Source organism: Notolepis coatsorum (genome assembly GCF_963971535.1).
Source record: "Notolepis coatsorum genome assembly, chromosome: 3".
Classification (NCBI taxonomy): domain Eukaryota; kingdom Metazoa; phylum Chordata; class Actinopteri; order Aulopiformes; family Paralepididae; genus Notolepis; species Notolepis coatsorum.
This window is the reverse complement of record NC_140167.1, coordinates 34,317,312-34,340,395: the sequence shown is the minus strand read 5'-3', so window position 1 is coordinate 34,340,395 and position 23,084 is coordinate 34,317,312. Positions and strand designations below refer to the sequence as shown.

The 23,084-nt window shown below is 43.5% G+C and overlaps 1 protein-coding gene across 3 annotated transcripts; it reads right to left on the bottom strand.

Annotated features, from left to right (window-relative positions):
• On the bottom strand, positions 1-21,424 carry LOC311225423 (sushi domain-containing protein 6-like). Of its 3 annotated transcripts, none has more exons than XM_084310697.1 (9): positions 21,261-21,424; positions 20,439-20,587; positions 17,598-17,789; positions 11,986-12,183; positions 11,008-11,199; positions 9,987-10,181; positions 3,912-4,044; positions 3,378-3,793; positions 1-2,271 (listed from the first exon to the last, which is right to left on the bottom strand). In XM_084310697.1, exons 2-9 carry the CDS (start codon positions 20,554-20,556, stop codon positions 2,246-2,248), a joined length of 1,470 nt encoding a protein of 489 aa, XP_084166823.1. In that variant the 5' UTR covers positions 20,557-20,587; positions 21,261-21,424; the 3' UTR covers positions 1-2,245. The 3 variants fall into 3 exon arrangements, with proteins under 3 accessions (XP_084166823.1, XP_084166824.1, XP_084166825.1); XM_084310698.1 differs by having other exon boundaries at positions 21,284-21,395; XM_084310699.1 differs by having other exon boundaries at positions 20,439-20,581; positions 21,284-21,340.
• Between the last annotated feature and the right edge of the window lie 1,660 nt (positions 21,425-23,084).

Sequence of the window (23,084 nt, the reverse complement as noted above, 5' to 3'; positions counted from 1 at the left end):
TGTTGTACACCTCAAATCATATTTAATCAAAATGATCACATGGTATATACAGAGTAAAATTAACTTAAAACTTTGTACAAATATTAAAATACCATCTCCACGCACAAAAGAAAAAGAATCCATTGCTCAGTCCAAAAAAAGGAAATTGAACGGAAAGTCGAACAAATAGAACATTGACATAATTACGCTAAGGCTGTACAATAATTACCTGGGTTTGTTTTTTTTCCTGTCGGACTCACCCAATCGATTTGACAGTGTCACATATTTACGTGCCCTACAGTAGAAAGTCAACTCAAACGACAAAGAGAAAAAAGACAACTTTTCCAAGAATCGTGGCAGCATCAAAAAGGACCCATGGGCTGATCAACAGCATCCTGGACGAGAATATATTAAATACTCCATTTTTTGTCTCCCTAATCTAGACTTAATTAGAACAGAATTGCAAAACAGCCTGAATAAATAAACGGTATAATATTTCCAGGTGTACAAGTAGAGAGGCGTGTCTGACAAAGCTCCATAATATTACTAAGCTGTGGAGGCCAAGTAGCTGACATTCATTAATCCTTTTTTTGTTTTACTCCATTATTCTTTTCTCTCTGAAAACTATTACGGATGCTTGTGCATAGAAGTGTAAGAGCTAAGGCCATTGGGGGGGGCAGGTGTGAATGTGAATAGAATACATTTGGAGACACTCGTTCCACGGGGTAGAGGAGAAACTGAACGGGTCAGGAAGAAGATGGTAAAGTCATCATATTCAATATCCCTTACAGACATTAATAGTTTCCCCCTGAAATAAAAACAGCAGGCCTGAAACATTAAACTTGGGGAAGCGTGGGAAGCAGAAACATACCATGTTTCGCACAGAAACGGCTCACTTTCGCTCTTATTCTGTCGCAAATCGGGGGTCGTTTCAATACAGCCGAAAAGTACTGGTAGCCAGGGGGGGTTTAAGATATCGTAAGCGGAAATGGTTTATTTGAGCATTTACATTTTTTTTTATTAGCAACACTAGCAAAACTAGTCTGTTAGCATGTCTTTGAATAGTCCTTCTATATAGTTAACAACATTGTCAAATAGTTAGGACATTGTTTACGGCCTATGTGTGATTTATTTTCCATAAAAGAAAGCAGGAAGCCGGACCAGCACTCTCAGATTCAAAAAGTTTTAATCGCAGCCTTGAACAAACATGCTTGGCAACATGCTTGGCTAGCTAGCCACTAACACTGACAAAGGAGCTTTTGCTCCGAAACATGTTTGTTCAAGGCTGCGATTAAGACTTTTTGAATCTGAGAGTGCTGGTCCGGCTTCCTGCTTTCTTCTATTTAATCTTCGGGATTTCAGCACCCAGTGTCAGATATTGAGAGCGCGATCTATCTTGACTTTGATTTCTTTTCCAGACATGTAAACGGACCCCATTGACTTACACTAGCATTGCTAACAATTTCTACTTCCAATGGATAGATTGGCATGACTCCCCGTTTGTGATAAATCGAGATAGGCGTTTTTTCTTTTTCATTTTTAAACAAAGTGAACTGCTCCTTTATCCTGTGGGAACAACGGAGCACAATCACCTGCCGTGAGAAAAGCAGACAGAGAGGCTACGTGGCCTGATGTGATAATACACACACCAAAGTGTGATCCATTCATTCTCCATCACTCAAAATAGAAAAATTATGTGAGTGAGAATGACATTAGAGACAATCTAGGTTGCCCGGCCGTCATGCATCGTTCCTTAATATGTGGTTTACATAATGCGATATGCTGTAAAAAATAAACATACACATGAACGTGGAATTGGCGATAAAGACGATTAGCTCCAGAAATGCATTTGCAGCTTCAACCATTGGAATACAACTGACTACATGACCCGCCTCATCTACCCACCTTCACAAGGCCACTCCTTCTGTTTCAATCATCAGCGTCACATGTCCAATAGAAGCCAATGGTTTAAAAGGGGTAAACGGATGCATGATGTGCGAGACATTAGACAGACAGTGTAAGAATTCCTATAAAACTTTTTAAGCATGTATGTACATGTGAACCCCCTCTTTGCCTTCCCCTCGGATGGTCGAGAGAGAGGGGAGCTATTCCGAGTGACCCGCCGCTTCACTCAAGTGCCTCTTCGGTTGGGCTAGTCTGTGCCGGCAGCTGCTGTTAGTGGGGAGGTTTAGAGAGGCCTCTTCTTCAACACTACAGGTCGCCGGGGCGACAGCGGGGCACCGGGTACATCCAGAGGGCTGCAGCTTCAGGCCTCCTTCAACAAAGGCATATCTGCAAACACGGTACAAAAGAAATGGACTCGACTCAAAAGACTGGCTGCATATTCTTAGATAAGCGGCATCCAAAAATCCACAAATAATAGAGGCCTTGCACGGAATGTTTGTGTGGTTTCTCATTCTTCCAGTATGGCTGCCTATAACCGTTGGTTGATTGAAAACTTTATTAACAGATTGTAGAATGGGTACAATACAGTACGGCTCAATACACACAATCTGGGATGCAGACCAGAGAAAGACTTTCGTCTTGTTTACATCAGGGTCCCCCATTTTCAATTCATAATGAATTGAACCACTTTCAAAAGAGAATGCCTGTGCAGTCTTTAGATTAGGCAAAATAAAATAAATAATAAAGCTTGATATCACTGTTCGACTGCGACTGGTCTACAATATCCAGTAATAAGACACAAAATTGTTATGTTTTTGTTGATATATTTCTCATAAATCAACACATGGCAACCGTTGTCTCTTCCATTGCCATGTACAAAACAATAGTTGCTATATTACAGGCAGCCATGCTGGAAGAAAGAGAACTACACAAACATTTGCCTAAGGCTTTTATTGTTGAAATATGTTCTTAAAGGGATAAACAGTCTCTTCGGCCTTGCTGTGAAAAAGTGGCAATACGATGTGTGACAATGGCTGATAACCTCCATCTAATGTCATGATTCTCTACCTTGGGGTTGTGAGATGATTTACATTTTCTGAAAAGATATACATAACATATCTTACAAAGATTTGAAAAGATAGGCTATACAATCATGGTTATAATCTTTGGTAGATATACTTTCCCCCTGTGAAATGATGAATATTTGAAGTCTAAAGCCCCCCCCTCCTATACATTATTCAAGATAAATAGCCTGAAAAGGGGACCTTTTAAAAATCATTATTTTAATGTCAAAGTTCACCATTCTGTGACTATACTATGTCTATGCAGGGGGGTCGTGAACAGCCGTCCCTCTGTTTTTAAAACATCGAGACCTTCTGATCTACTGCAAAGCGAAGCAAGTTGTAAAATGAGATTACCTGTAAAGTCATCCATTCACCTCCCCTGAGAATTCACAAGATTCTCTGACCCTCCCCTCTACGAAAGGGCCTTACCATCAGAGTAGTCCATCTCAGAATCCAGGAGGGGCAGGCTATGCTCCTCGCTGCTTGTGGAGGACCTCCTCCGTGAAGGTGGAGCCACAGCGCCTGCCTGCTCGAGACCCCAGCAGGAGGAAGAGGGAGAGGGGGAGGAGGACGAGGGTGGCACAGGGTGGACGACTGCCATCTCAGAGTGCTGGTGGGTGAGGTAGGAGGAGGGCCCGGCCTCGGCATGCTGGCCCTCCGACAGCACTATCTGGATACGGGACTCTGAGCTGAGGGCGGAGGGTGAGGTCAGTCCACCACCTCCTCCGTTGCCCCCACTACCACCTCCTCCACCACCACTCACAGCCTCCTCGTAAGAGGGCAAGGTCACCTGGACCCCTTCTACCATGATGGACACGGGCTGGCCAGATACCCCCTGTTCCCGCCTGGATGTGTGAGACCAGAGAGAGAGAGAGAGAGAGAGAATCCATCCACTTTCAGTTTTCCATATACTTTAACTTTTGGTTGTAGTTAATAGATATGAGCTGAAACTGTAACACTCACCGGTGGAAGGACTTGAGTTTGGGCTGCAGCAACACAAACAGCACCACTAGCAACAGGATGAGAGCCACGGAGCTGGCTGTAGACGCCACTATGGACAAGGTGGGCATTCCCAGCGGCAGAGTCGGGTCTCGATCTGTGAAGTGATATTGAACCAAAGGTGATCATCAAAACGAGGATGTTTGTTTAGTAGGTTCTCTTTAAAGTGGAATGAATCTTTTGGAAAACCAGAGGCCGGCCAATACAAGCCTCTTACTGAGTGACTGACTCCACGTTGTTGAAACACACATGTGTGAGTGTTGTAGCCTACTGACCGAACCAGAGCACCAGAGCGGCTGGAGCTGCACAAACAGCAGATTTTGTAAAAAAAAAAAAAAAAAAAACAATGATCATCTCTCCCCCCCCCCCCCCCCCCTCCTTTTTCCGTTTTTCTCCCATCCCAATGTTAGTCGTTATGCCAATTCCCAATCCCGTTCCTGGTCGTTGCGCACTCTACCCCCTACCGTCGGTCTGGGAGGGCGGAGACTATCACATGCTTCCTCCAACACATGTGTAGCCAGCCCACCGCTTCTTTTCAGCTGGCAGCGCGGACTCTCACTGGGGGAGTGTAACGTAGGGCTGGGCGATATGGCCTAAATATGATATCACGATATTTTCTGACCTTTCGGCGATACACGATACGCATCACGATGTTTTTCTTTTTTTCCCCAAACAATTCATTATGAGGCTTACCAAGACAGTATTTGAGTTTGCAAGCTAACATTAAAGACAAAATAAAATCCCCATGCATTTAGCATTTTTATATTATATATTAGATTTAGATTATTGGATTATTAGATTATATATTGCATATATTTAGCAATGAGATATTATATGATTTAGATATGAAATATGATGAATTGAAAATGGGGGACCCTGATGTAAACAAGACGAAAGTCTTTCGCTGGTCTGCATCCCCTTAACAATTGTATGTATTGAGCTGTACTGTACCCATTCTGCAATATGTTAATAAAGTTTTAAATCAATCAATAGGATTTTAGCATTTTTATGAAACTACTGTATATTTGTATGTCTCTAAATGTTTTGATGAATTGAAAATGGAGGACCCTTATGTAAAAAAGCCGAAAGTCTTTTTCTGGTCTTCATCCTCCAGTCAGTCCACTGTTGTTGTATTGAGCTGTATTGTATTGTACCCATTCTGCAATCGTTAATAACGTTCATTCATTCAATCATTCAGCCGGCAACAAATAATTTTGATTGACAGTCGAGTCTGCCAATTACGTCACACCGCTTGTACCCGCCCTGCTGTGCTTAGCACCAATCGGCAAGCAGCGCTATTCTTTTTTTACTTCCTGAATGCCCTCCTTGATTTTAACGAGAGCTCAGCTCAACGACAACAACAACAGCTCACCGCAGCCGACGAGTGATTACTAGCGCACCGCAGCATGACAACGAGGCATAATGATTTTACTGCAACAAATGTTATAATAAAAGCCTTTCCATACATCTGTCTGATTGAAAACTTTATTAACAGACCGCAGAATGGGCACGCACAACTCGGCACGGACTGAGATATGAACAGTAACGCTTGCTATCTATGTCGTCGTCGGACGTTGCTATGTTTGGGTAAATACGCTGATGTGTAACTATATAACGTGTAACTATATAATGTTGATGCCACAAAACGAATGCCTTTGTTAATCATAAGTACTAACTAACTTTGATGCAGTAGTGTGTGTGTGGGAGCGGCGTTGTTCAAAAGTTTGAACGGGGTGGACCAGATTGACGCGACACAATCCTCTTGGGCAAAACATCACGATATCCACGATACGTTAAAAAAGTGTATCGTTAATGAACTGTACCCGATATTTATATAATATCGTCATATCGCCCAGCCCTAGTGTAACGCGTGGAAGGGTCACACTACCTCCCCCAGATCCTTCCCTCGCTGTGCAGGCGCCCCGACCGAACTGTAGGAGTCGCTGTTTACAACGACCAGGACCCACCCCACCGGCTTTCCCACCCGCTGACACTGCCAATTGTGTCAGTATGGACGGCTGACCAAGCCGGAGGTACCGCAGCTGGATTCGATCCCACTGTCTCTGCGGTGGTAGACAGACGCTTAATCCGCTGCGCTACCCGGCCGCCCCAGTGTTGTGCATTTCCAACAGTAGCTGACGCTACATTCACTCTGCATTGTCTGACTTGGAGTTCTATCAGTTTCTTGCATCGGATATCAATTCATCGATTTCATTGCTTTGTTTCCTTTAGCATCTTTGCTTAACACATTCCCTGCCATGCAATTTGAGCATCTTATACCATTCTCCGCCAGCACTGTAAGTCTATGGAGATGTTCACCTTCTTTGCAGGGCTATAACTTTTTTTAATTGTATTGCTAAATTGACATTACTATGGCCCATTCAACATCGATTATCTATCGTTCAGGATGTAGGAACGTTTTACTTTTTCATTCATACGAAAATATCGTCTAGAATATAAATGTTTTTATCGTTTTCTGCAGTAATTCCTAGAACGTGAGATATAGGCATAAATGCATAAGATTATCAAATGCCGATTGTTGCCGATCCACGTTATATTAAAAATTTCAACTGTACATGATCCTAAACGTTATGACTGATCATGCGCGGATGAACGGAGGGGGGGGGGGGGGGTCGATTTATAATTCCGTGATCGTCGTTAAATGCTTTATGTAATATGGGTGATATATTGATCAGAGCAGTTTGCATGGATAATAATAAACAAACAGGCTGAAAGTAACGTCAGCGTCCTCTTACCGTTCGACGATGAGACTGGAGAAAAAAGATCCCACTTATTTGACGGCGATCGCCTAAATCCATTTCCGGTTTGTATAATCATAATACACGGCCAAATCGTATCGATTATTGCGTTATGGCAGTGATCGCTACACACGGACGTGTGTCTACAGTCCCGCAACAATATGCAAGTGGCCGGACGCATTTCGGAGACGCACCGAGATCGACTCGTCCATTTCCGGTTTGGCAACTCGCCGATCATCCACCAGGGGGCAGTATTGAAGCGTTGCAGAGTTGTGCCGGCTCACACTGCATCAGACCAGGCTCCGTGAGGGAAATATGAATAACATGGCGAATTTTTTTTATATGATCTCAATAACGTCGTACGCCGTGGATTGGCAGAATTAGCATGAACTTGAAACACGTCGTACAACGTTTATGGCGTGGGATGTGTTAATTAACATGTATTTGATGCTATTTAAATCGCCCTTATCGAAGCAAAGACACGGCTTGGGGGTAATGTTAGCTTTGCCTAGTATAGGGTGACCATATTTTGATTTCCAAAAAAGAGGACATGCTGGGCCCAGCCTCGAGATACTTAGCACAATCGAATCGCATGGCCACCTTCATTTCACTATATGTCTTGTGTATGTATGTGATGAATAAACCTCTTGAATCTCTACTCAGAGTTTACGCAAAGATGCCTTGTTTATTTTTTATTATTATTATTATTAATATATATATATTTTTTAGCATTTTTACAGCTTTATTGGTCACGCAGGACCGACAGAGGAGAGGGCGAACGGGAGGAGACGTGGGGAGGACATGCGACAAATAACGACGGGAGCTGGGATCGAACCCGGGTCGGCCGCATAGGTGCGCGAGGCACTATGGTATGCGCCACGAAGGCGCCCCTATGCCTTATTGTTTTAACCTCTTAACCCATTCATCGCCAACCACAAGTATAGTCGGGTTAACTCGCCATCGCTTCTGTGCCAATCACAAACATTGCACATCATTGGATTGGATTGGCTGGGACTGTGCATCAAAAAAATAAGTCCGGTCCAGGTTTTACTTCTCGGGCATGCAGCTGGATACTATTGCAATTGCATTGAGTCCCCCCACTGGGAGCATCGTGGATCATTATGTTTTAGACTATATGACTACAAACGCGGTCGATATTTGGAATGGCGATCAGGAATTGGATTAATCTTTTTGCATGACATCAGATAAGGCCTTTATGTTACGAATCTTGGGGTAATCAGATGTTCCTATCACCGCCATCGGAGCCTGTGTGTGTGGGTGTGTGAGGTTCGCGCCGACCAAAGTACGGAGAAGCGATTTTTCAGACCCTGCTTCTCTTCGTGCATAAGTGCACATATAATATCGATAATCTAGCGTTTATTTGAAAACGATTCATAAATCAAGCGACAAATGGCATGATTTCTAAGGAAATACATTTAAGCTCGATTTGCTGGAATTTATTGAGATGAGACAGAACGCTCTAGAAATATATTGATATTCATCACGGTATAAAATGGAAATGTATGTATGAAAAAATTATCTGTTTTGTGCATGTTGACTGGAAGCAACTCATTGATGATCACTGTGTTATATCTATTGCTATTATATTTGATATGTTTTAAGTACTCGCAAATAAGTCCTATTCTCCATTGGATATAGCGTTGGCATGGAAGGCCCATCAGCAGAGGGCGGTGCTGGCCCGGAATGAGTTAACATGCACCCAGAAAAGCTGCAATTATTTTTACTTGAACTTGAGGACTGCATACTTTTTTTGCAAAGTTCTTTATACGTTGTGCTTATAGCACATGCATAAGCCTGGTCTCTTTTGAAAGATAACATTCTGAAGTTACTAATGCAAAAAAGGAAAATAACTTTTAGTGCTAATGAAATAGAGTAGCATATAGGTCTGAACTTGAACTTGTGTACTCACATTTTTCTGTAATGGTTGCAATACCCCAAATGTAACCACATAACATGCGCCCAGAAAAGTGGCAATTTTTTTACTTGAACTTGAGGACTGCATACTTTTTTTGCAAAGCTTATCTTTATACTTTAAAGTTTATGCTTATAGCACATGCATAAGCCTGGTCTCTTTTGAAAGATAACATTCTGAAGTTTCTTACACAATAAAGAAAAATCATTTTAGTGCTAATGAGTAACATAGGGCTGAACTTGAGTTGAACTTGTGTACGTTTTTGTGTAGTAGTTGCAATATTCCAAAATAATATATACCGGTATATATTTTTTGTATAAGCTGGAAAACACCGCAAATCCATAGCCTGAAGTCTTATGTAGTACAGGTAACATTTTTATAAAAATCCATTCAGAAATGAGTCTTCTAGAGACATCCGGGTAAACCGTGTGCCAAGAAAAAAGCTCTCCATCTCTCCATTTCCTCATCCAAGTAAATTCATTTGGAATTTTTATCACTTGATCCTGTTTTCGCTTGTCAATTTTCACCTACCGGTAGATCCCTGATTCGCACACCCCCACGTGGGATATCACTGGAAAAGCTACACTCATTGTTGGCTACAAGTTACAACGCTGACCAATAATTTTCGCAATCGGCGGATGATTGACTTCTGGAGCCTCGGGAGTCTGGGGTGATAATCTGATGCGCGCGCGTAAAAAGTTGCACGCCTGACATATCGGCATGTAACTAGAGAACCGAGGCACGGATTTTGATGATTTAGATGGCATTCAAACGGCAACAAATAGTGCTTTAATTCTGTCATTTATATGTTCTGCAAAAAATGCAGCCCGAGCCTTCAGACCCTCGCAAAGTGCAGTGAAACTGAAAAATGATGAAACCCGGAAATTTTCATGAATTTATACCCCCCCCCCCCTCCCGGACAGGGCGTGAAAAGAGGACATGTCCGGGCAAAAGAGGACATTTGGTCACCCTAGCCTAGTAGTACTGGTCGCCTCTAGCTTAACTTAATGTTAGTGATGGTGATAGTTGCTAGCTGCCAACGTTCGCACCAGCAGGCCGCAAAATTCTGTAACCCCCATCAATTCATCGTCAATTTTATAGCAGCAAAGCAGGTTGTGTGGCGTGTGTGTGTAGTGCTTTAGTGGCTTAACCTTAGCTAGCCAGTAGCCAGTCCCCAAACTGTAGCACATGCATCAAGTACAACCGAGTCTTTCCCCCCCTGCTTCTTTGGTTTATTCATAACTTCCAAACCTTGTAACAACACTCATGTAGTTTGTCTTTTAATGAGCTAATGAGAAAAGACATTAGTGTAATATCCCTAATTTATGCCAGCTAATCTGTCTTCACCTTGGTCTAGCAGGCAGCTGATCTGCATGGGGCCGTCCCAGTCCCCGCCCTGGCAGGTGAGGTATTTGTAGTCGCCCTTCAGGATGAACCCTTCGTCACAGAAGTACTCGATCACCGTGCCGTGGGAGAGCCGTCGGCAGGGGGTCGGGTGGCAGGAGTAGCCCCCGTTCTCCGGCTCGTACGGTGGCAGGCACACTGTCCACAAGAAACAGGGGAAGCTTCGTCAGATTGACCAATGTATTTCTCCCGCTCCCTTTACTATATTCAGCAGAATTACCTTGTGGTGCTCAGGGTCCAGACCATATCCCCTAAGCCTTGAGGTGAGAGTGATGATCTGGAGTCAGTCTCTGTTCATTTGAATAAGGTCATGAAGACCTTAGTGTTCCTGGGTCACTGGTCCCAAATCAGCACTCCTACTCGGAATATGAGCCCTGGACTATGTACCGCTGGACACTCATCACTTCCCTCACCTACTTACGGTTGTACTTAGTTTTGAATGTATGAACAGTGGTATGCATAGCCTGCTGCCTGTAGCCCCTGTCCTGTCCTGTGTGGCAAGTTGTCCTGTCGTCACAGTTCCGTGTATGTCTGTTCTACTGTGAAACCCGTTTTAATGTCTCTGCACAATTATCACAGAGACACATTTCTGTACATTTTCTGTATTTTGACGAATATAGTGTTTCTGATTCCGATTTCTGTTATTTGCTGTTATTGAGTACATAGTATGATATGACATGGGACAAAAGAGACTCCCACATGCAGAGGGATCTTCTGGGTTTATTTTGAACAGAGAAAGAACACTCAAGCACACACTGGCATTCTCGCTTCTTCACCTTTATGTGGAAATATACATGAATAATTAAGATAATTTAGGCCTGTTGATGGACACGTTGGCATGTTTCCCCATGAAGGTGAAGAGGCAACAACACCAGTGTGCTCAGGTATTCGTTCCATGTTCAAGCTTGAGAACTTTGAGTTAATGGGTGTGTGAGAACTTTTAAAAAGCGTCGGGGAGGTTTACCGTCACTGCGTATGCAGCGAGGCGGCTCAGAGGACCAGTGTCCCAGTGGGGTGCAGGTGATGGTGCTGGGTCCTTCTTCCAAGTAGCCTGAATCGCAGCTGTACTGCAGCACCGTGCCCACAGGGAAGGAGCCGCTGTTGGTCTCTGTCAGGTTAGCTGTACCATGCTGCATCATGAAGGGCCTAACACAACCTGAGAGAGAGAGAGAGAGAGAGAGAGAGAGAGAGAGAGAGAGAGAGAGAGAGATGTTACCATGTTGCAACATGAAGGACCTAACACACCCTGAGAGAAGGGGGGTGTATGCCACACAAGTCATCAGAACTATCAGGCTATACTACCGTACTTTTCGCACTATAAGCCGCACCTGACTATAAGCCGCAGCAGCTAAATTGAATGATGTGTACATATATAAGCCGCACTGGACTATAAGCCGCAGGTGTTTTAATGTTTAATTACCATATGTAATTAGCTTTGGGACACAATACTGTCGGACAAATAACAAGCATTAACTCATTTACAAGTTGTATTAAGTTTAGCAAATAAGGGAACAGATAAATAACCTTTCAATGCAGTCAAAAAAGCAATATTTAGATGTTTACATTTTCGAGTTTGGTCACGTCGAGTCACATATAAGCCGCACCGTTATATAAGCCGCAGGGTAAAAAAATGGGGAAAAAAGCCGCGGCTTATAGTCCGGAAAGTATATTAAAATATTATTTGAGCACAAACACCATAAAACAGGGCCTATCACTCACACTCACACACACACAGTTGGGGGATGCACACACACAACATTCAAACCTTTCTGAAACATGAACGTAGCTTTAACATCAACACAGCTGCCAATCGGTAAATTCAGTACAAGTATGAAATATTAATATGGCTTTCTGCACTAAAGACGACTGCCCGGCATTATGATGAGCAAGTGATATTAAAAAAACACGTTGAGTGGGAGGACTGGGAAGAGGAGGAGCCAACCTTGGCTGACACAGCTGGTTGGCATGGGCCCATCCCATTGTCCATCTTTACAGGTCAGGTATTTATAAAAGTCTCCTTCATAGCAAATGAAGCCTTCATCGCAGAAGAACTCGATCACAGTGCCATGGGAGAACCTGCGACAGGGGGCCGGATGGCAGGAGTAGCCCCCGTTCTCCGGCTCCGACGGGGGCAGACACACTGATGAAAAACAGAAAACACACATTATTGATTTAATCTTTATTTTTTTTATTTTTTATTTTTTTTTACTTAACACTTCCGGCGCCAACAGCAGAGGGCGCTGTGACCCTTTAGTGCCAGTGCTTTATCCAATGTAGGATATGACTTATTTGCGAGTGCTTAGAATATATCTTAAAATTATGGCTATGGGTCTAATACACCCGTCGCTTATCAATGAGTTGCTTGCAGTCAACATGTACAAAACGGATTGTTTTTTTCATCTGTACATTTCCGTTTTATACCGTTTTGAATAAGAGTATAGTTTGCTGTTCATCGACTACAGCTCAGCATTCAATACCATAGTCCCCTCCAAACTCATAGCCAAGCTCAGGGACCTGGGCTTGAACTATGACCTCTGCCAGTGGGTCTTGGACTTCCTGACGGGCAGACCCCAGGTGGTAAGAGCAGGCAACTGCACCTCCTCATCCATCACGCTCAACATAGGGGCCCCCCAGGGCTGTGTTCTGAGCCCCCTCCTCTACTCCCTGTACACACATGACTGCGTGGCACAGCGGAACAACAACACAATCATCAAATTAGCTGATGACACAGCAGTGGTGGGCCTGATCTCTGCCAACGACGAGAGGGCCTACCTGGAAGAGGTAGAGAATCTGTCACAGTGGTGTCAGGAGAACTGCCTCTCCCTGAACGTCAGCAAAACAAAAGAGATGATTGTGGACTTCAGGAGGTCGGGGGTCAAGGACTACAGCCCCCTCAGCATCGACGGGGCACCGGTTGAGAGAGTGAACAGTTTCAAGTACCTCGGAGCCCACATATCCGAGGACTTGACATGGACCACACACATTGACAAGTGTTGTGAAGACACTGTGAAGGCACGACAACGCCTCTACTTCCTCAGGCGCCTAAGGAAGTTCCAAGTCAGTCAGAAGATCCTTAGGAACTTCTACTCATGTACAATAGAGAGCATCCTGACTGGCAACATCACCTCCTGGTTTGGGAATAGCACTGCACAAGACCGTAGCAGACTACAAAGAGTGACACGTTCAGCCGAACGCACAATTGGAGGGGGGCTTCCCACCCTCCAGAACATTTACAACAAGCAGTGCAGGGGGAAGGCTAAGAGAATCATCAAGGACTCCAGCCACCCGAACAACTGCCTCTTTGAACTGCTGCGGTCAGGCAAGCGATACCGGAGTCTTAAGGTGAGCACAGAAAGACTCAGAAGAAGCTTCTATCCCCAGGCCATCAGGCTGCTAAACGAACAATAAACACTATGCAACAACCATCAAATGCACACAGCACACACACCCACACTCACTTAAACAAACAACACACTGCAGCACCCACTCTCCACACTTTAGATCACACAAACACACTTTATATTTATTGATAAAAGATTTGCACTACAACTCGTACACCTACTGTAAATTGTACCTAAATTGCACCTCATCCCATTTCTGCCTTGCACTATATAGTATTGTATATTAGTACACTGCATAGTATATTGTATATTATATGGTAACTCAGTTACGTTTATTCTGCATCGAACATTGTACATATGTCTATTAGGCTTGGGCGGTATGACGGTATTACGGTATACCGGGGTATATAGAGATACCGACGGTATTGAAAATCAATACAGTCAAAATCACAGTTGGGGTTCAGTTTCTATTTACACGGAGTTTCGACAGGGACTGCATTGGTTGTAGTGCACACACACAGCACGGCCAGCAGAGGGCAGGGGAGGCGGTCCGTATTTCCAGCACAGAGCTGAGCTGAGCAAGATGGCGGCAGCATTGGCTATTGTGAGACACGTGAGGAGAACACAGAGGTGCGTCACACTAACCTGTATGCATTTCCTCTATCTCTGAGCAGACTGCTAAAGCAATAATAATAATACGTTACCATTGAACGATAAAGCGTCGAAGTTAACCACCGTCACTCCAGCCCACGATGAACCCTTTGACCACAGATGGCTAACGTTTTGTCAAACAAGAGCTAAACTTGCACACACTTGTCGCATTTGGACAATTAAAGGACTGGAGTCTGTTCGGATTTAAGCAAAACCCTCGCCGCCACGAGTCGCCAGTGACTTCATCCAGCACAACGACTACGAGAGACGGAGGCACTTCTTTGGGAATGTAATATAAAACGGGGTGAGTGAGTGTTGACATTTTTTAATCCTAATGCAACTGGCTCACGTTGATACGATGGTGCCGGGCTGCCGGCTAACTAGCTACTGTTAGCTCACGTCAATACCTGGATGGTGGCGGCAGTGGGCTACCTTCTGTGATTTGTTTACTTCGAGGTTGAAGAAAGTGCACTTTCAGGTTGAAAGAACGGCCCTAATCTCAACGTGTTTCAATATAAGCAAGCGTTATGTATGGTGATAATAACAAGAGTATATTGTTAGCTCCGCCGCACCCCCCCCGCTGATGAAAATGAAAGTCATACCGTCATATACCGTATACCGGGGTATTAGGTCATCAGATTATGACGGTATGAAAAAAATTATACCGCCCAAGCCTAATGTCTATACTGAACACTGACCTCATTTTTTTTTACTTCTAATTTACATGCTATACTATGTTATTTTATTTCATACTTATCTTGTCTTGCACAGTCTCTGGAGCGTAACAGTAAGAAGCATTTTGTATAAAAGTATTCTGTACTTCTGTATGACAACTATTAAAGAAACTTGAAACTTGTGATTTCTAGTAATTCCAGAGAAAGATGCGATAATAGCCCTTTAGTGGAATACACGAAACACGTTGTAATTTTCCGGCTGATTTATGAATCGTTTTCAAATAAACGCTAGATTATCTATAGTATATGTGTCCTCATGCACGATACAGAAGCGGGCTGAAAAATAGCTTATCTCTCACACACACACACCACACACACACACGTTGGGATCGCTGTGAAAGAAACATCTGATTAACCCAAGATTGGTAACATAGAGTCCTTACCTCACATCTGATGTCCTGCAAAAAGATTAATCCAATTCCTGATAGCCATTCCAAATATTGATCACGTTTATTGATCCAACGTTATACATCCAAAACACATAATCCACGCTGCTCAGAGTGTCCCCAGTGAGCCATCTGTTATAACGATACTGCATGCCCGAGAAGGAAAACCTGGACCGGACTCTTTTTTTTTATGCACAACCCCAGCCAGAGGGATTCCAATGATGTGCAATACCATCCGGGAGACGATAGGCGGTGGTATTTGTCCTTTGCGAGCTCAGACCCATTCCGAATGATAACGTCAGGCTAGATGGATGAAAAATTAATGATATAGCGAATCAAAGAAATATCAATTAAAACCCGAGATTTCTCGGGTTTGGCGCCAGGGCATGGCGAGTTAACCCGACTTATCTCGGGTTTGGCCTCGAATGGGTTAAAGGGAGCCCTTACTACTTACTAATGATGTTCTTGATCAAGAGCCTTTTCTCAATAGAATCTATGCTGCTCCTCATACTAGCTCCGACTACTAGCCACAACCCAACGCAACGTCAATGGGGTCAAACTCCTGTCTGTACATTTACATTACATTATGTCATTTAGCTGTACGACAAGTCAGCAGGAGGGGTACAACTCTTTCAAACAGTGCTGAAACTTGGGTGCTGCAGTATTGAGTGCATAGACTTTAGTATAGTAGGAGGAGTGCATGGTAGTATAGGACAGTAAAAAGGTTAGCGTTTTCCCCCCCATTTCAGATATTGATTGAAGAAGTGTGTTTTTAGTCAACAGCGAAAGATTGGTCGAGATTCAGCTGTCCTGACTGTGGTGGGAAGTCTTGAAGTTCATTCCACCATTGTGGAGTGAGGACCGAGAATAGGTGGCTTCTCTCTGTACCAAAACATGGTGGCAAACCATGTTTCCCCTCTGGGATTAAGAAATAAACCATACCATACCATTACCATACCCACTATACACAGACCTGGCTGACAGAAGGAGCACGTTCAGAGCTAGCCCCTTTTGGGACGGTGATGCACCCCTTATACCTTCATAGGAAAATCTCACAATTAACTCTGAAGAACTGGTCCTCAGCAAAAGTAGTCATACAAGTATCGCAGAGACATTTCAAAGGTACTTACAGTTGCACGAGGGTTTCGGACAGACAAACGCTAGGGTTTGAAAGCTCGACATTGCTAATAAACATTTAATTTTTTTTTTTATAAACTGGTCAACACTGCTTTATTTCCGGGGTTCGGTGCCTGATGCGCATGCACTGTGATCACAGCACAGGCGCATCAGGCAGCCAGAGCCGGAAATAAAGCCGTTTTGAGCAGTGTTGACCAGTTTATAAAAATTATTTTAAATGTTTATTAGCAACGCAGAGCTTTCAAACCCTAGTGTTTGTCTGTCTGAAACCCTTGTGCAACTGTGAGTACCTTTGAAATTTGTCTGCGATACTTGTATGACAAGCGTTTTGCTGAGGACCAGTTCTTCAGAGTTAATTGTGAGATTTTCCTATGAAGGTATAAGGGACGGTGTATTCACTCTGTGCATCACCGCCCCCGAAAGGGGCTAGTTCAGTGCTAGACTAAGACTCCCAAGATGTAGCACTGAATGGCACAGGAAGTCCTTCATTCCAACAGCCTTCAGACTTTATAATGCATCACTGTGCCTCACTGCATCATTGAGCACAGGGTGACAGTACCATCTTCCTGGACTTTAACTTTTCCTTTTAGACCGACATAGTACAATTTTACACTTACTGTATATTCTGGATATTTTTACTGTATATTTTATATTAGAATGTAACATAGGAAATGTATATCCCGGACCATATTTTATTCTTAGGCTCATTTTTATTCTTATTCATGACTTTTTGTTTTTGTCTACCTAAATAATTACTGTTTATTGTGAGCGATTTGTAGTGCCAAATTTCCCTCGGGATGAATAAGGTATTTCTATTCTATAGAAGCCGGCTGAAGACAACTGAAATCTACTACATGGTGTGCCCTGTGGAGTAGATCTCAGTTGTGCTCAGTCAGCTTGCACACGTTTGTGGCCAACTAGCGGGAACTAAAATGAGGAACAGTAGAGGATTGTGCTGAGAAAGGACTCAGACACAGATTCTAAAACAGACAAGCAACAACAAAAACCCAGATGGGCAGCAATGCCTAAGGAGCACCCTCAGTTCCATTACTTTTATATCACACAGGAACATCTTGTTACGGGGAAACACGTGGGTCGATCTTAACCCTGTGGCTTACTTTGTTGCCTGCTGCTGGAGGAGGCACCGACTATCAACACCACCTGATGTTCCAACACTATCACATGTCAATTCGGAGTGAATATCAATCTACTTCATATGCTAGAGAGAGAGAGAGAGAAGGATGGAGAGAGAGAATGATGGAGAGATAAAGAAGGGAGGGGAGAGAGAGAGAGAGAGAACCTTACCGTCACTGCGTATGCAACGAGGCGGCTCTGAAGACCAGAGTCCCAGTTGGGTGCAGGTGATGGTGCTGGGTCCATTAGCCAGGTAGCCTGGGTCACAGCTGTACTGCAGCACCGTGCCCGCGGGGAAGGAGCCCCTGTTGGTCTCCGTCAGGTTGACCCAGCTGTTCTGGACCATGTATGGCCTCACGCATCCTGGTGGGAGAAGACACTGCCTTGTGAGAACTTGCTACTGAATCTGAATGATTAAAGATGACGACCTTAGGCTTAGTACGCCTGAACTGACACACCTTGCACACTATAGTCGGGTTACAGCAACGGATTGACCTAGAACATAATAATCATACCTAGGAGGGCAATTCATAACCATGATTTTATGTGTATGATGGTGATACACAGCCCTAAGGTTTCTCTCCTCCATGTTGCCTGTGTGGTGCTTTTTTCCTATTGCTAGGTTTTTAGTGAGTTTTTCCTTACCTTCGCTGGGGTATGTCTGGGAGTGTTGTTGTGGATTTCATGATGGGTGTTTTGTTTTAGATTTATTGTGAGGTTTCTTCTTGACCTTGGGGACATTGACGTGTGTTTGTGGGCTTTACAAATAAATTTGATTTGATTTATAAGAGCATTTTACCGTAGGATTGGATTTGCAGAAGGGAATAGTTGATGTTCTTTTAACATGTCATCCTGTACCATCTGCACTTTCAGTCTGACCAATAAGTAACTATGTATTCCACTAGTCTGAGGAAAGGTCTTATAATATACTCTGTCTCCTACAGATGAGATCAGTTGCTTGTTTTCAAAAGTAAATGTTTTATTCTCATGACTTCAGCCTAATATGTCAGCAAGCATCAGACTGATGACTCTACAAAAGTACTTTTTTGTGTGTGGTATTTTTCTTATCCATCTATGAAGTGTTTTAATATTTACAAAAATAGAAGTACAAGAATACTGTCTAGTATTGTATTAAGTAAGTATCGTGTTAAAAATGATATGATGATGTTGTAATGTCCAAAAACAAGTAACACACATTAACAAAATTGTAGATTTTTGAAAACATCAACCATGAAGCACTCAAATCTGGATGTTGTTGTCAATTACCATGGCAGTGACCGCATTCAGTCCAGGCCTTGTCCCCTACATTTTCTTTCAGTTGGTAAACTAATAAATACAATTCAGTCAGATCATATGCTTGAACCTTAATTTACCCAGGGAAGATTCGCTGGGCACATATGCTCTTTTCCAGCAATGCCCTGCTTCACACTGACGCAGCTCAACACATTCTCATCTGGGAACTGCCCAGTACATCCACAGTCTTTTACTGGGTTGGCCACTGAGCAGCTCCACTGGAACAGTGGAGGGGTTAAGTGCCTTGTGCTCAAGCCCCTCAACAGTGGGTGTTGAGGGATGGGGGAGTGTCATTGGGGAGATGAGGGAGATGATTATATTAGAGGAAGGAGGGGAGATTGTTATGACATTAAAGAGAGGAATGGGAGCATGTTATCTATAATATAGATATAGATTAGAGCTCTTTGCTTCCATCACCCAGGTTTTCCTGCCAGTCTGGAGGAGAGGCTTCTCTAGCCTTCAGGTCACCCCTGCAAAGGCCTAGGCCTCACCACCAGTACAAAGTCAATTCTTCTTCAGGTTCTCATTGAAGTCTGGTTCACAACCACAATAGGAATTCTGAAATAGTTTGCCAATAGTTTGCCGGACACACCAAAAACATCCTAGAAAATTCACAAGCACATGACTCCATGAACACGAATAACCTAGCTCGAACAATTCTAAGGTAGTTTTAAGTTATTTCTCCGGAAGCGTGCACTAACATGGATTCCAATGGCACATGCGCTTTGCGCACGCACAAATATGGTTTCCGGCAGCACACGCGCAGCACAGCACCGCTGTTGAAATGTTTTTCAGGGGAAACACTGAGTATGCATTACTGGTTGATACTGTATGCTGAGACTGTATTTTGATACCAACTAATCATGTACTGGTTCCACCGATTAGTAGCACCAGTTTCACATTTAGTGTCCAAAGTCCTCCACCCGTACCCTCAGATCTGCAGGTAGCCTGCTCCTCCGGGTCCCCAGTACCAGGCTCTGCACCATGGGGGACCGAGCCTTCTGCTCGGCTGCACCACGCCTGTGGAACAGCCTCCCCATTCAACTAAGGGCACCACAGAGCCTGGACTCTTTTAAAGCAGGCCTGAAAACATTCCTATTTCAAGAGGCCTTTGATTGCTAGCTATTTCTAGTGATTTTTTTCTTCTTCTTGTGCTGTTGTTTTAACTTTTTTTTTGTTTATACTATGTTTTATTATATTTTATTTATTATAATTTGTTTAAAGTATATTTGAACCCTGTAGCATTTTGGGATCCTAGTGAATGAAAAGTGCACTACAAATACAATTTATTATTTTTATTCTTATTATAGTGTTGCATCTCGGTCCTATCATGAAAATACCTCTTGATGGACAGGCCAAGCATATTTTCATTGTTGATACAAATTATCGATGCAGTTGTGTCGGTCAGCACAAGTGGGTTTTTGCTTATTTTTTGCCTGTGAAATACCCACTCAACAGAGTGCCTTATATAACATTGTTATGAGTCATATGCTGTAGGTAAAGGGAGCCAAGTGGAAACTGAAAGAAAGAGGCAGGTCTGCAGCCTCACACCCACTTACAGGAGTTTCCCCATCAGCTCTGTTCACTCTATGCATCTGAATTGTGGTTTCCTCAATGGACAGAAGAAAGGCTAATACTATAGAGCAATAACCGGACATGTAGGCCCTAATGGTACTGTACAAGTAGTAGCACTATAAATCACCCATGATAGCCTCTTACCTGACCCTTGTCCGGTGGACACCACGGTAAGCACCAGCAGCAGGGAGAGGGGCCGTTTGTTGGCTGAGGTGGGGGGCCCAAAGGCGTTTGATATGGACTCTAACATTCCATTGCACATCTTCCTGCGTCCCCTTCAGAGTCAACTGAATCTGAGAAGAAACGATCAGAGATGCAATTTACTGCAGTGCAATAAACCAAACCCCGTTGGCCTTGATCATATGCTGACACCTGCCTTGTGGAAATAATATTCTGCATATCTTGGACAGGTGCCAGTGAGATGGGCGTGATCCATACTGTATAACGTTAAGCCGTTGCTTTAAATGAAAATAAGAAAGAAAACCACATAATCAATAACCATGAGATCACCTCGAAGCTTAATGTAGCTAGCTAGCTCGATCGAAATTAATGTCCAGTTTTTTAGCTAATCGGCGTAGCGATACATCAAAATTGATAACAATGCACCTTAAAAGTCGAGCTCGGCTACTGCTTCTGCTTAATGTTATTTCAATCAGCTATACACACCCATTTTCACCGCTTCCTAAAAAAAATTGCTAGCGTTAGCTTGCTAAGCTACGCTTGGTAACGTTACTATGTCATAAAATAAGGCCAAAACTAGAGACAACAAACACAGCCACATTTCCATCAAACTGATCACTTTAGTTGCTACGCTGTAGTTTGACAAGCATGTTGCTGGCATCAAATCGGGAATGTTAGTATCTTTCATTGTTATCTTACTAGCTAATGTACATTGCATAGCTTAGCCAGATAGCTAGCGCTAGATAACATAACATAGCAAACATGTCTCAGCATAACGTTACCCACCACAACAACCCTCTTCCACTCACACCCTGGTCACAGCGTGGACATCTAGCAAGACTTCAAACCAACTCAGTAAGTTATACCGAAGGCATTTACTTTATAGATAAGCCAGATCAATTTGCTTGGCTGACAAGGGGAAATATTGCTGCAGCTAACATTAGCTAGCTTCCTAACGGCTAACCAGTAACGTCAGCTGTGCTGCCTCGATTTCGTCCCGTTACCATAGGTACCAGTAGAGATGTCCATAGTTACACAGCATCCGGGAGAGTTTGTATCCTTGGTTACCACATTTGTGATTCGCTAGCTAGCACGTTCGTTTAGTTCGCTATAACGTTACCAAATCAATGCGTGTTTGTATATAACCAGTGGCGTTGTTAGATCTCATTGTGTATCTTGGAACAGTACTGAACAGATAGACTAAACATCTGCCTGCATTTCTCAACCAAGGTGCATTGCCTACCGTTTTGCTGAAAGGTGAGTGTCCACAACGGCTAGCTATAGCTGTTCTACTTGAATACTGAATGTTAATATCGAATCAGAGACAATATTGAATACTGAATGTTAATTCGGGTTGACAGTTGACATCATTTGACAGTTGACAGGGGGCTGGAAAGTTGATTTAATAAAAGAAAGAATACTCATTTAATCAGATGAATCACTTTATTCAAATTGAGGATTTAGTTTGAGGATATAAAAAAAATGTATAATAATAATTTAGGGGGAAAAAATTAAAATTTATTTTTATTTTACTTTTTTAATTAAAGGGGTTATGCACTGCTATTCCTAGCACTATATTTACACACTTCCTGTGAGTCTATGTAACACATCTGTAATTTTTATTCCAAAAATAATCATTGTTTTATATTTCTAATCTTGTACTCAAAACCAGCATTTTTCAGCCTCATGAAAGCAGGCTATTATTGGCTTGGCTCCAACCATACTAGCAGAATGCTTTGAGTGACAGCCACCCACCAAATAGCTCCGCCCATCTCCCCGTCAGAGATTAGGTTTCAGGTTACATACAAATATGGTATGTCATAAATATAGAGATGTAGCAGTACTGTCTATCTATATATATGTTACCACTATTTGTAAAAGCCACAACCACGTTACCATATTTGTAATAATGTAAATCATTGTGTCGTTGTACATATTGTGTATACACCGTTAGAAGCTAACATAGCTTAGCTTGGTAGCTATTGTGCTAACAACATATCCCGACGTCCGGCTCGCTGGCCGGCATGCACGCCCGACACAAAATGGTTCTCTCCTCTCTGTACACCCCCGTCCCCACGGGTACCCTGCCGGGGAGCCCATGGACGCGACAACGGCGGCAGCCGTAGGGTGCTCGAGCCCGCCGTAACGCTAGTGGTACACAATAGCTATGAGCTAACTAACGCTACGGCCGCCGCTGTTGTCGCGTCCACAAGCTCCCCGGCAGGACACCCGCGAGAACGGGGGCACACAAGGAGGAGAGAACCACCCCAAATCGAGCACTCATGCCGGCCGACAAGCCGGACACCGCGGTTGTTGTTAGCACAATAGTAGCCCACTGTGATGCACCGAGTGGGCCACCATTGATCAACATGCAGCGATGTGTAGCTTGCATGATGCGTGTGCAGTGCTTTGCCACACAGGTCTGAGAAGAGGACCTGCACATGATAGCAACCGGGAGCGTCGCGGAGCATTCAGCCTGCTGGCTACCTAGATCCACTTCAACCAGCCGAGCGTCGGGAGCTCCAGCAGCTTGTCGATGTGCTAATAGCCTGGAGCCAGCTACCGTTAGCTTGCAGAGGCTCCAGCACACCGACAAGCTGTGTAGCCAGC

Coding starts and splice junctions, on each gene's coding strand:
- LOC311225423 (XM_084310697.1), bottom strand. CDS start 20,556: ATGTGCAATGGAATGTTAGAGTCCATATCAAACGCCTTTGGGCCCCCC. Junction 11,200..11,985: donor AACCAGCTGTGTCAGCCAAG/GTTGGCTCCTCC, acceptor TCTCTCTCTCAG/GTTGTGTTAGGCCCTTCATG. Junction 10,182..11,007: donor TCGCTGCATACGCAGTGACG/GTAAACCTCCCC, acceptor TCTTGTGGACAG/TGTGCCTGCCACCGTACGAG.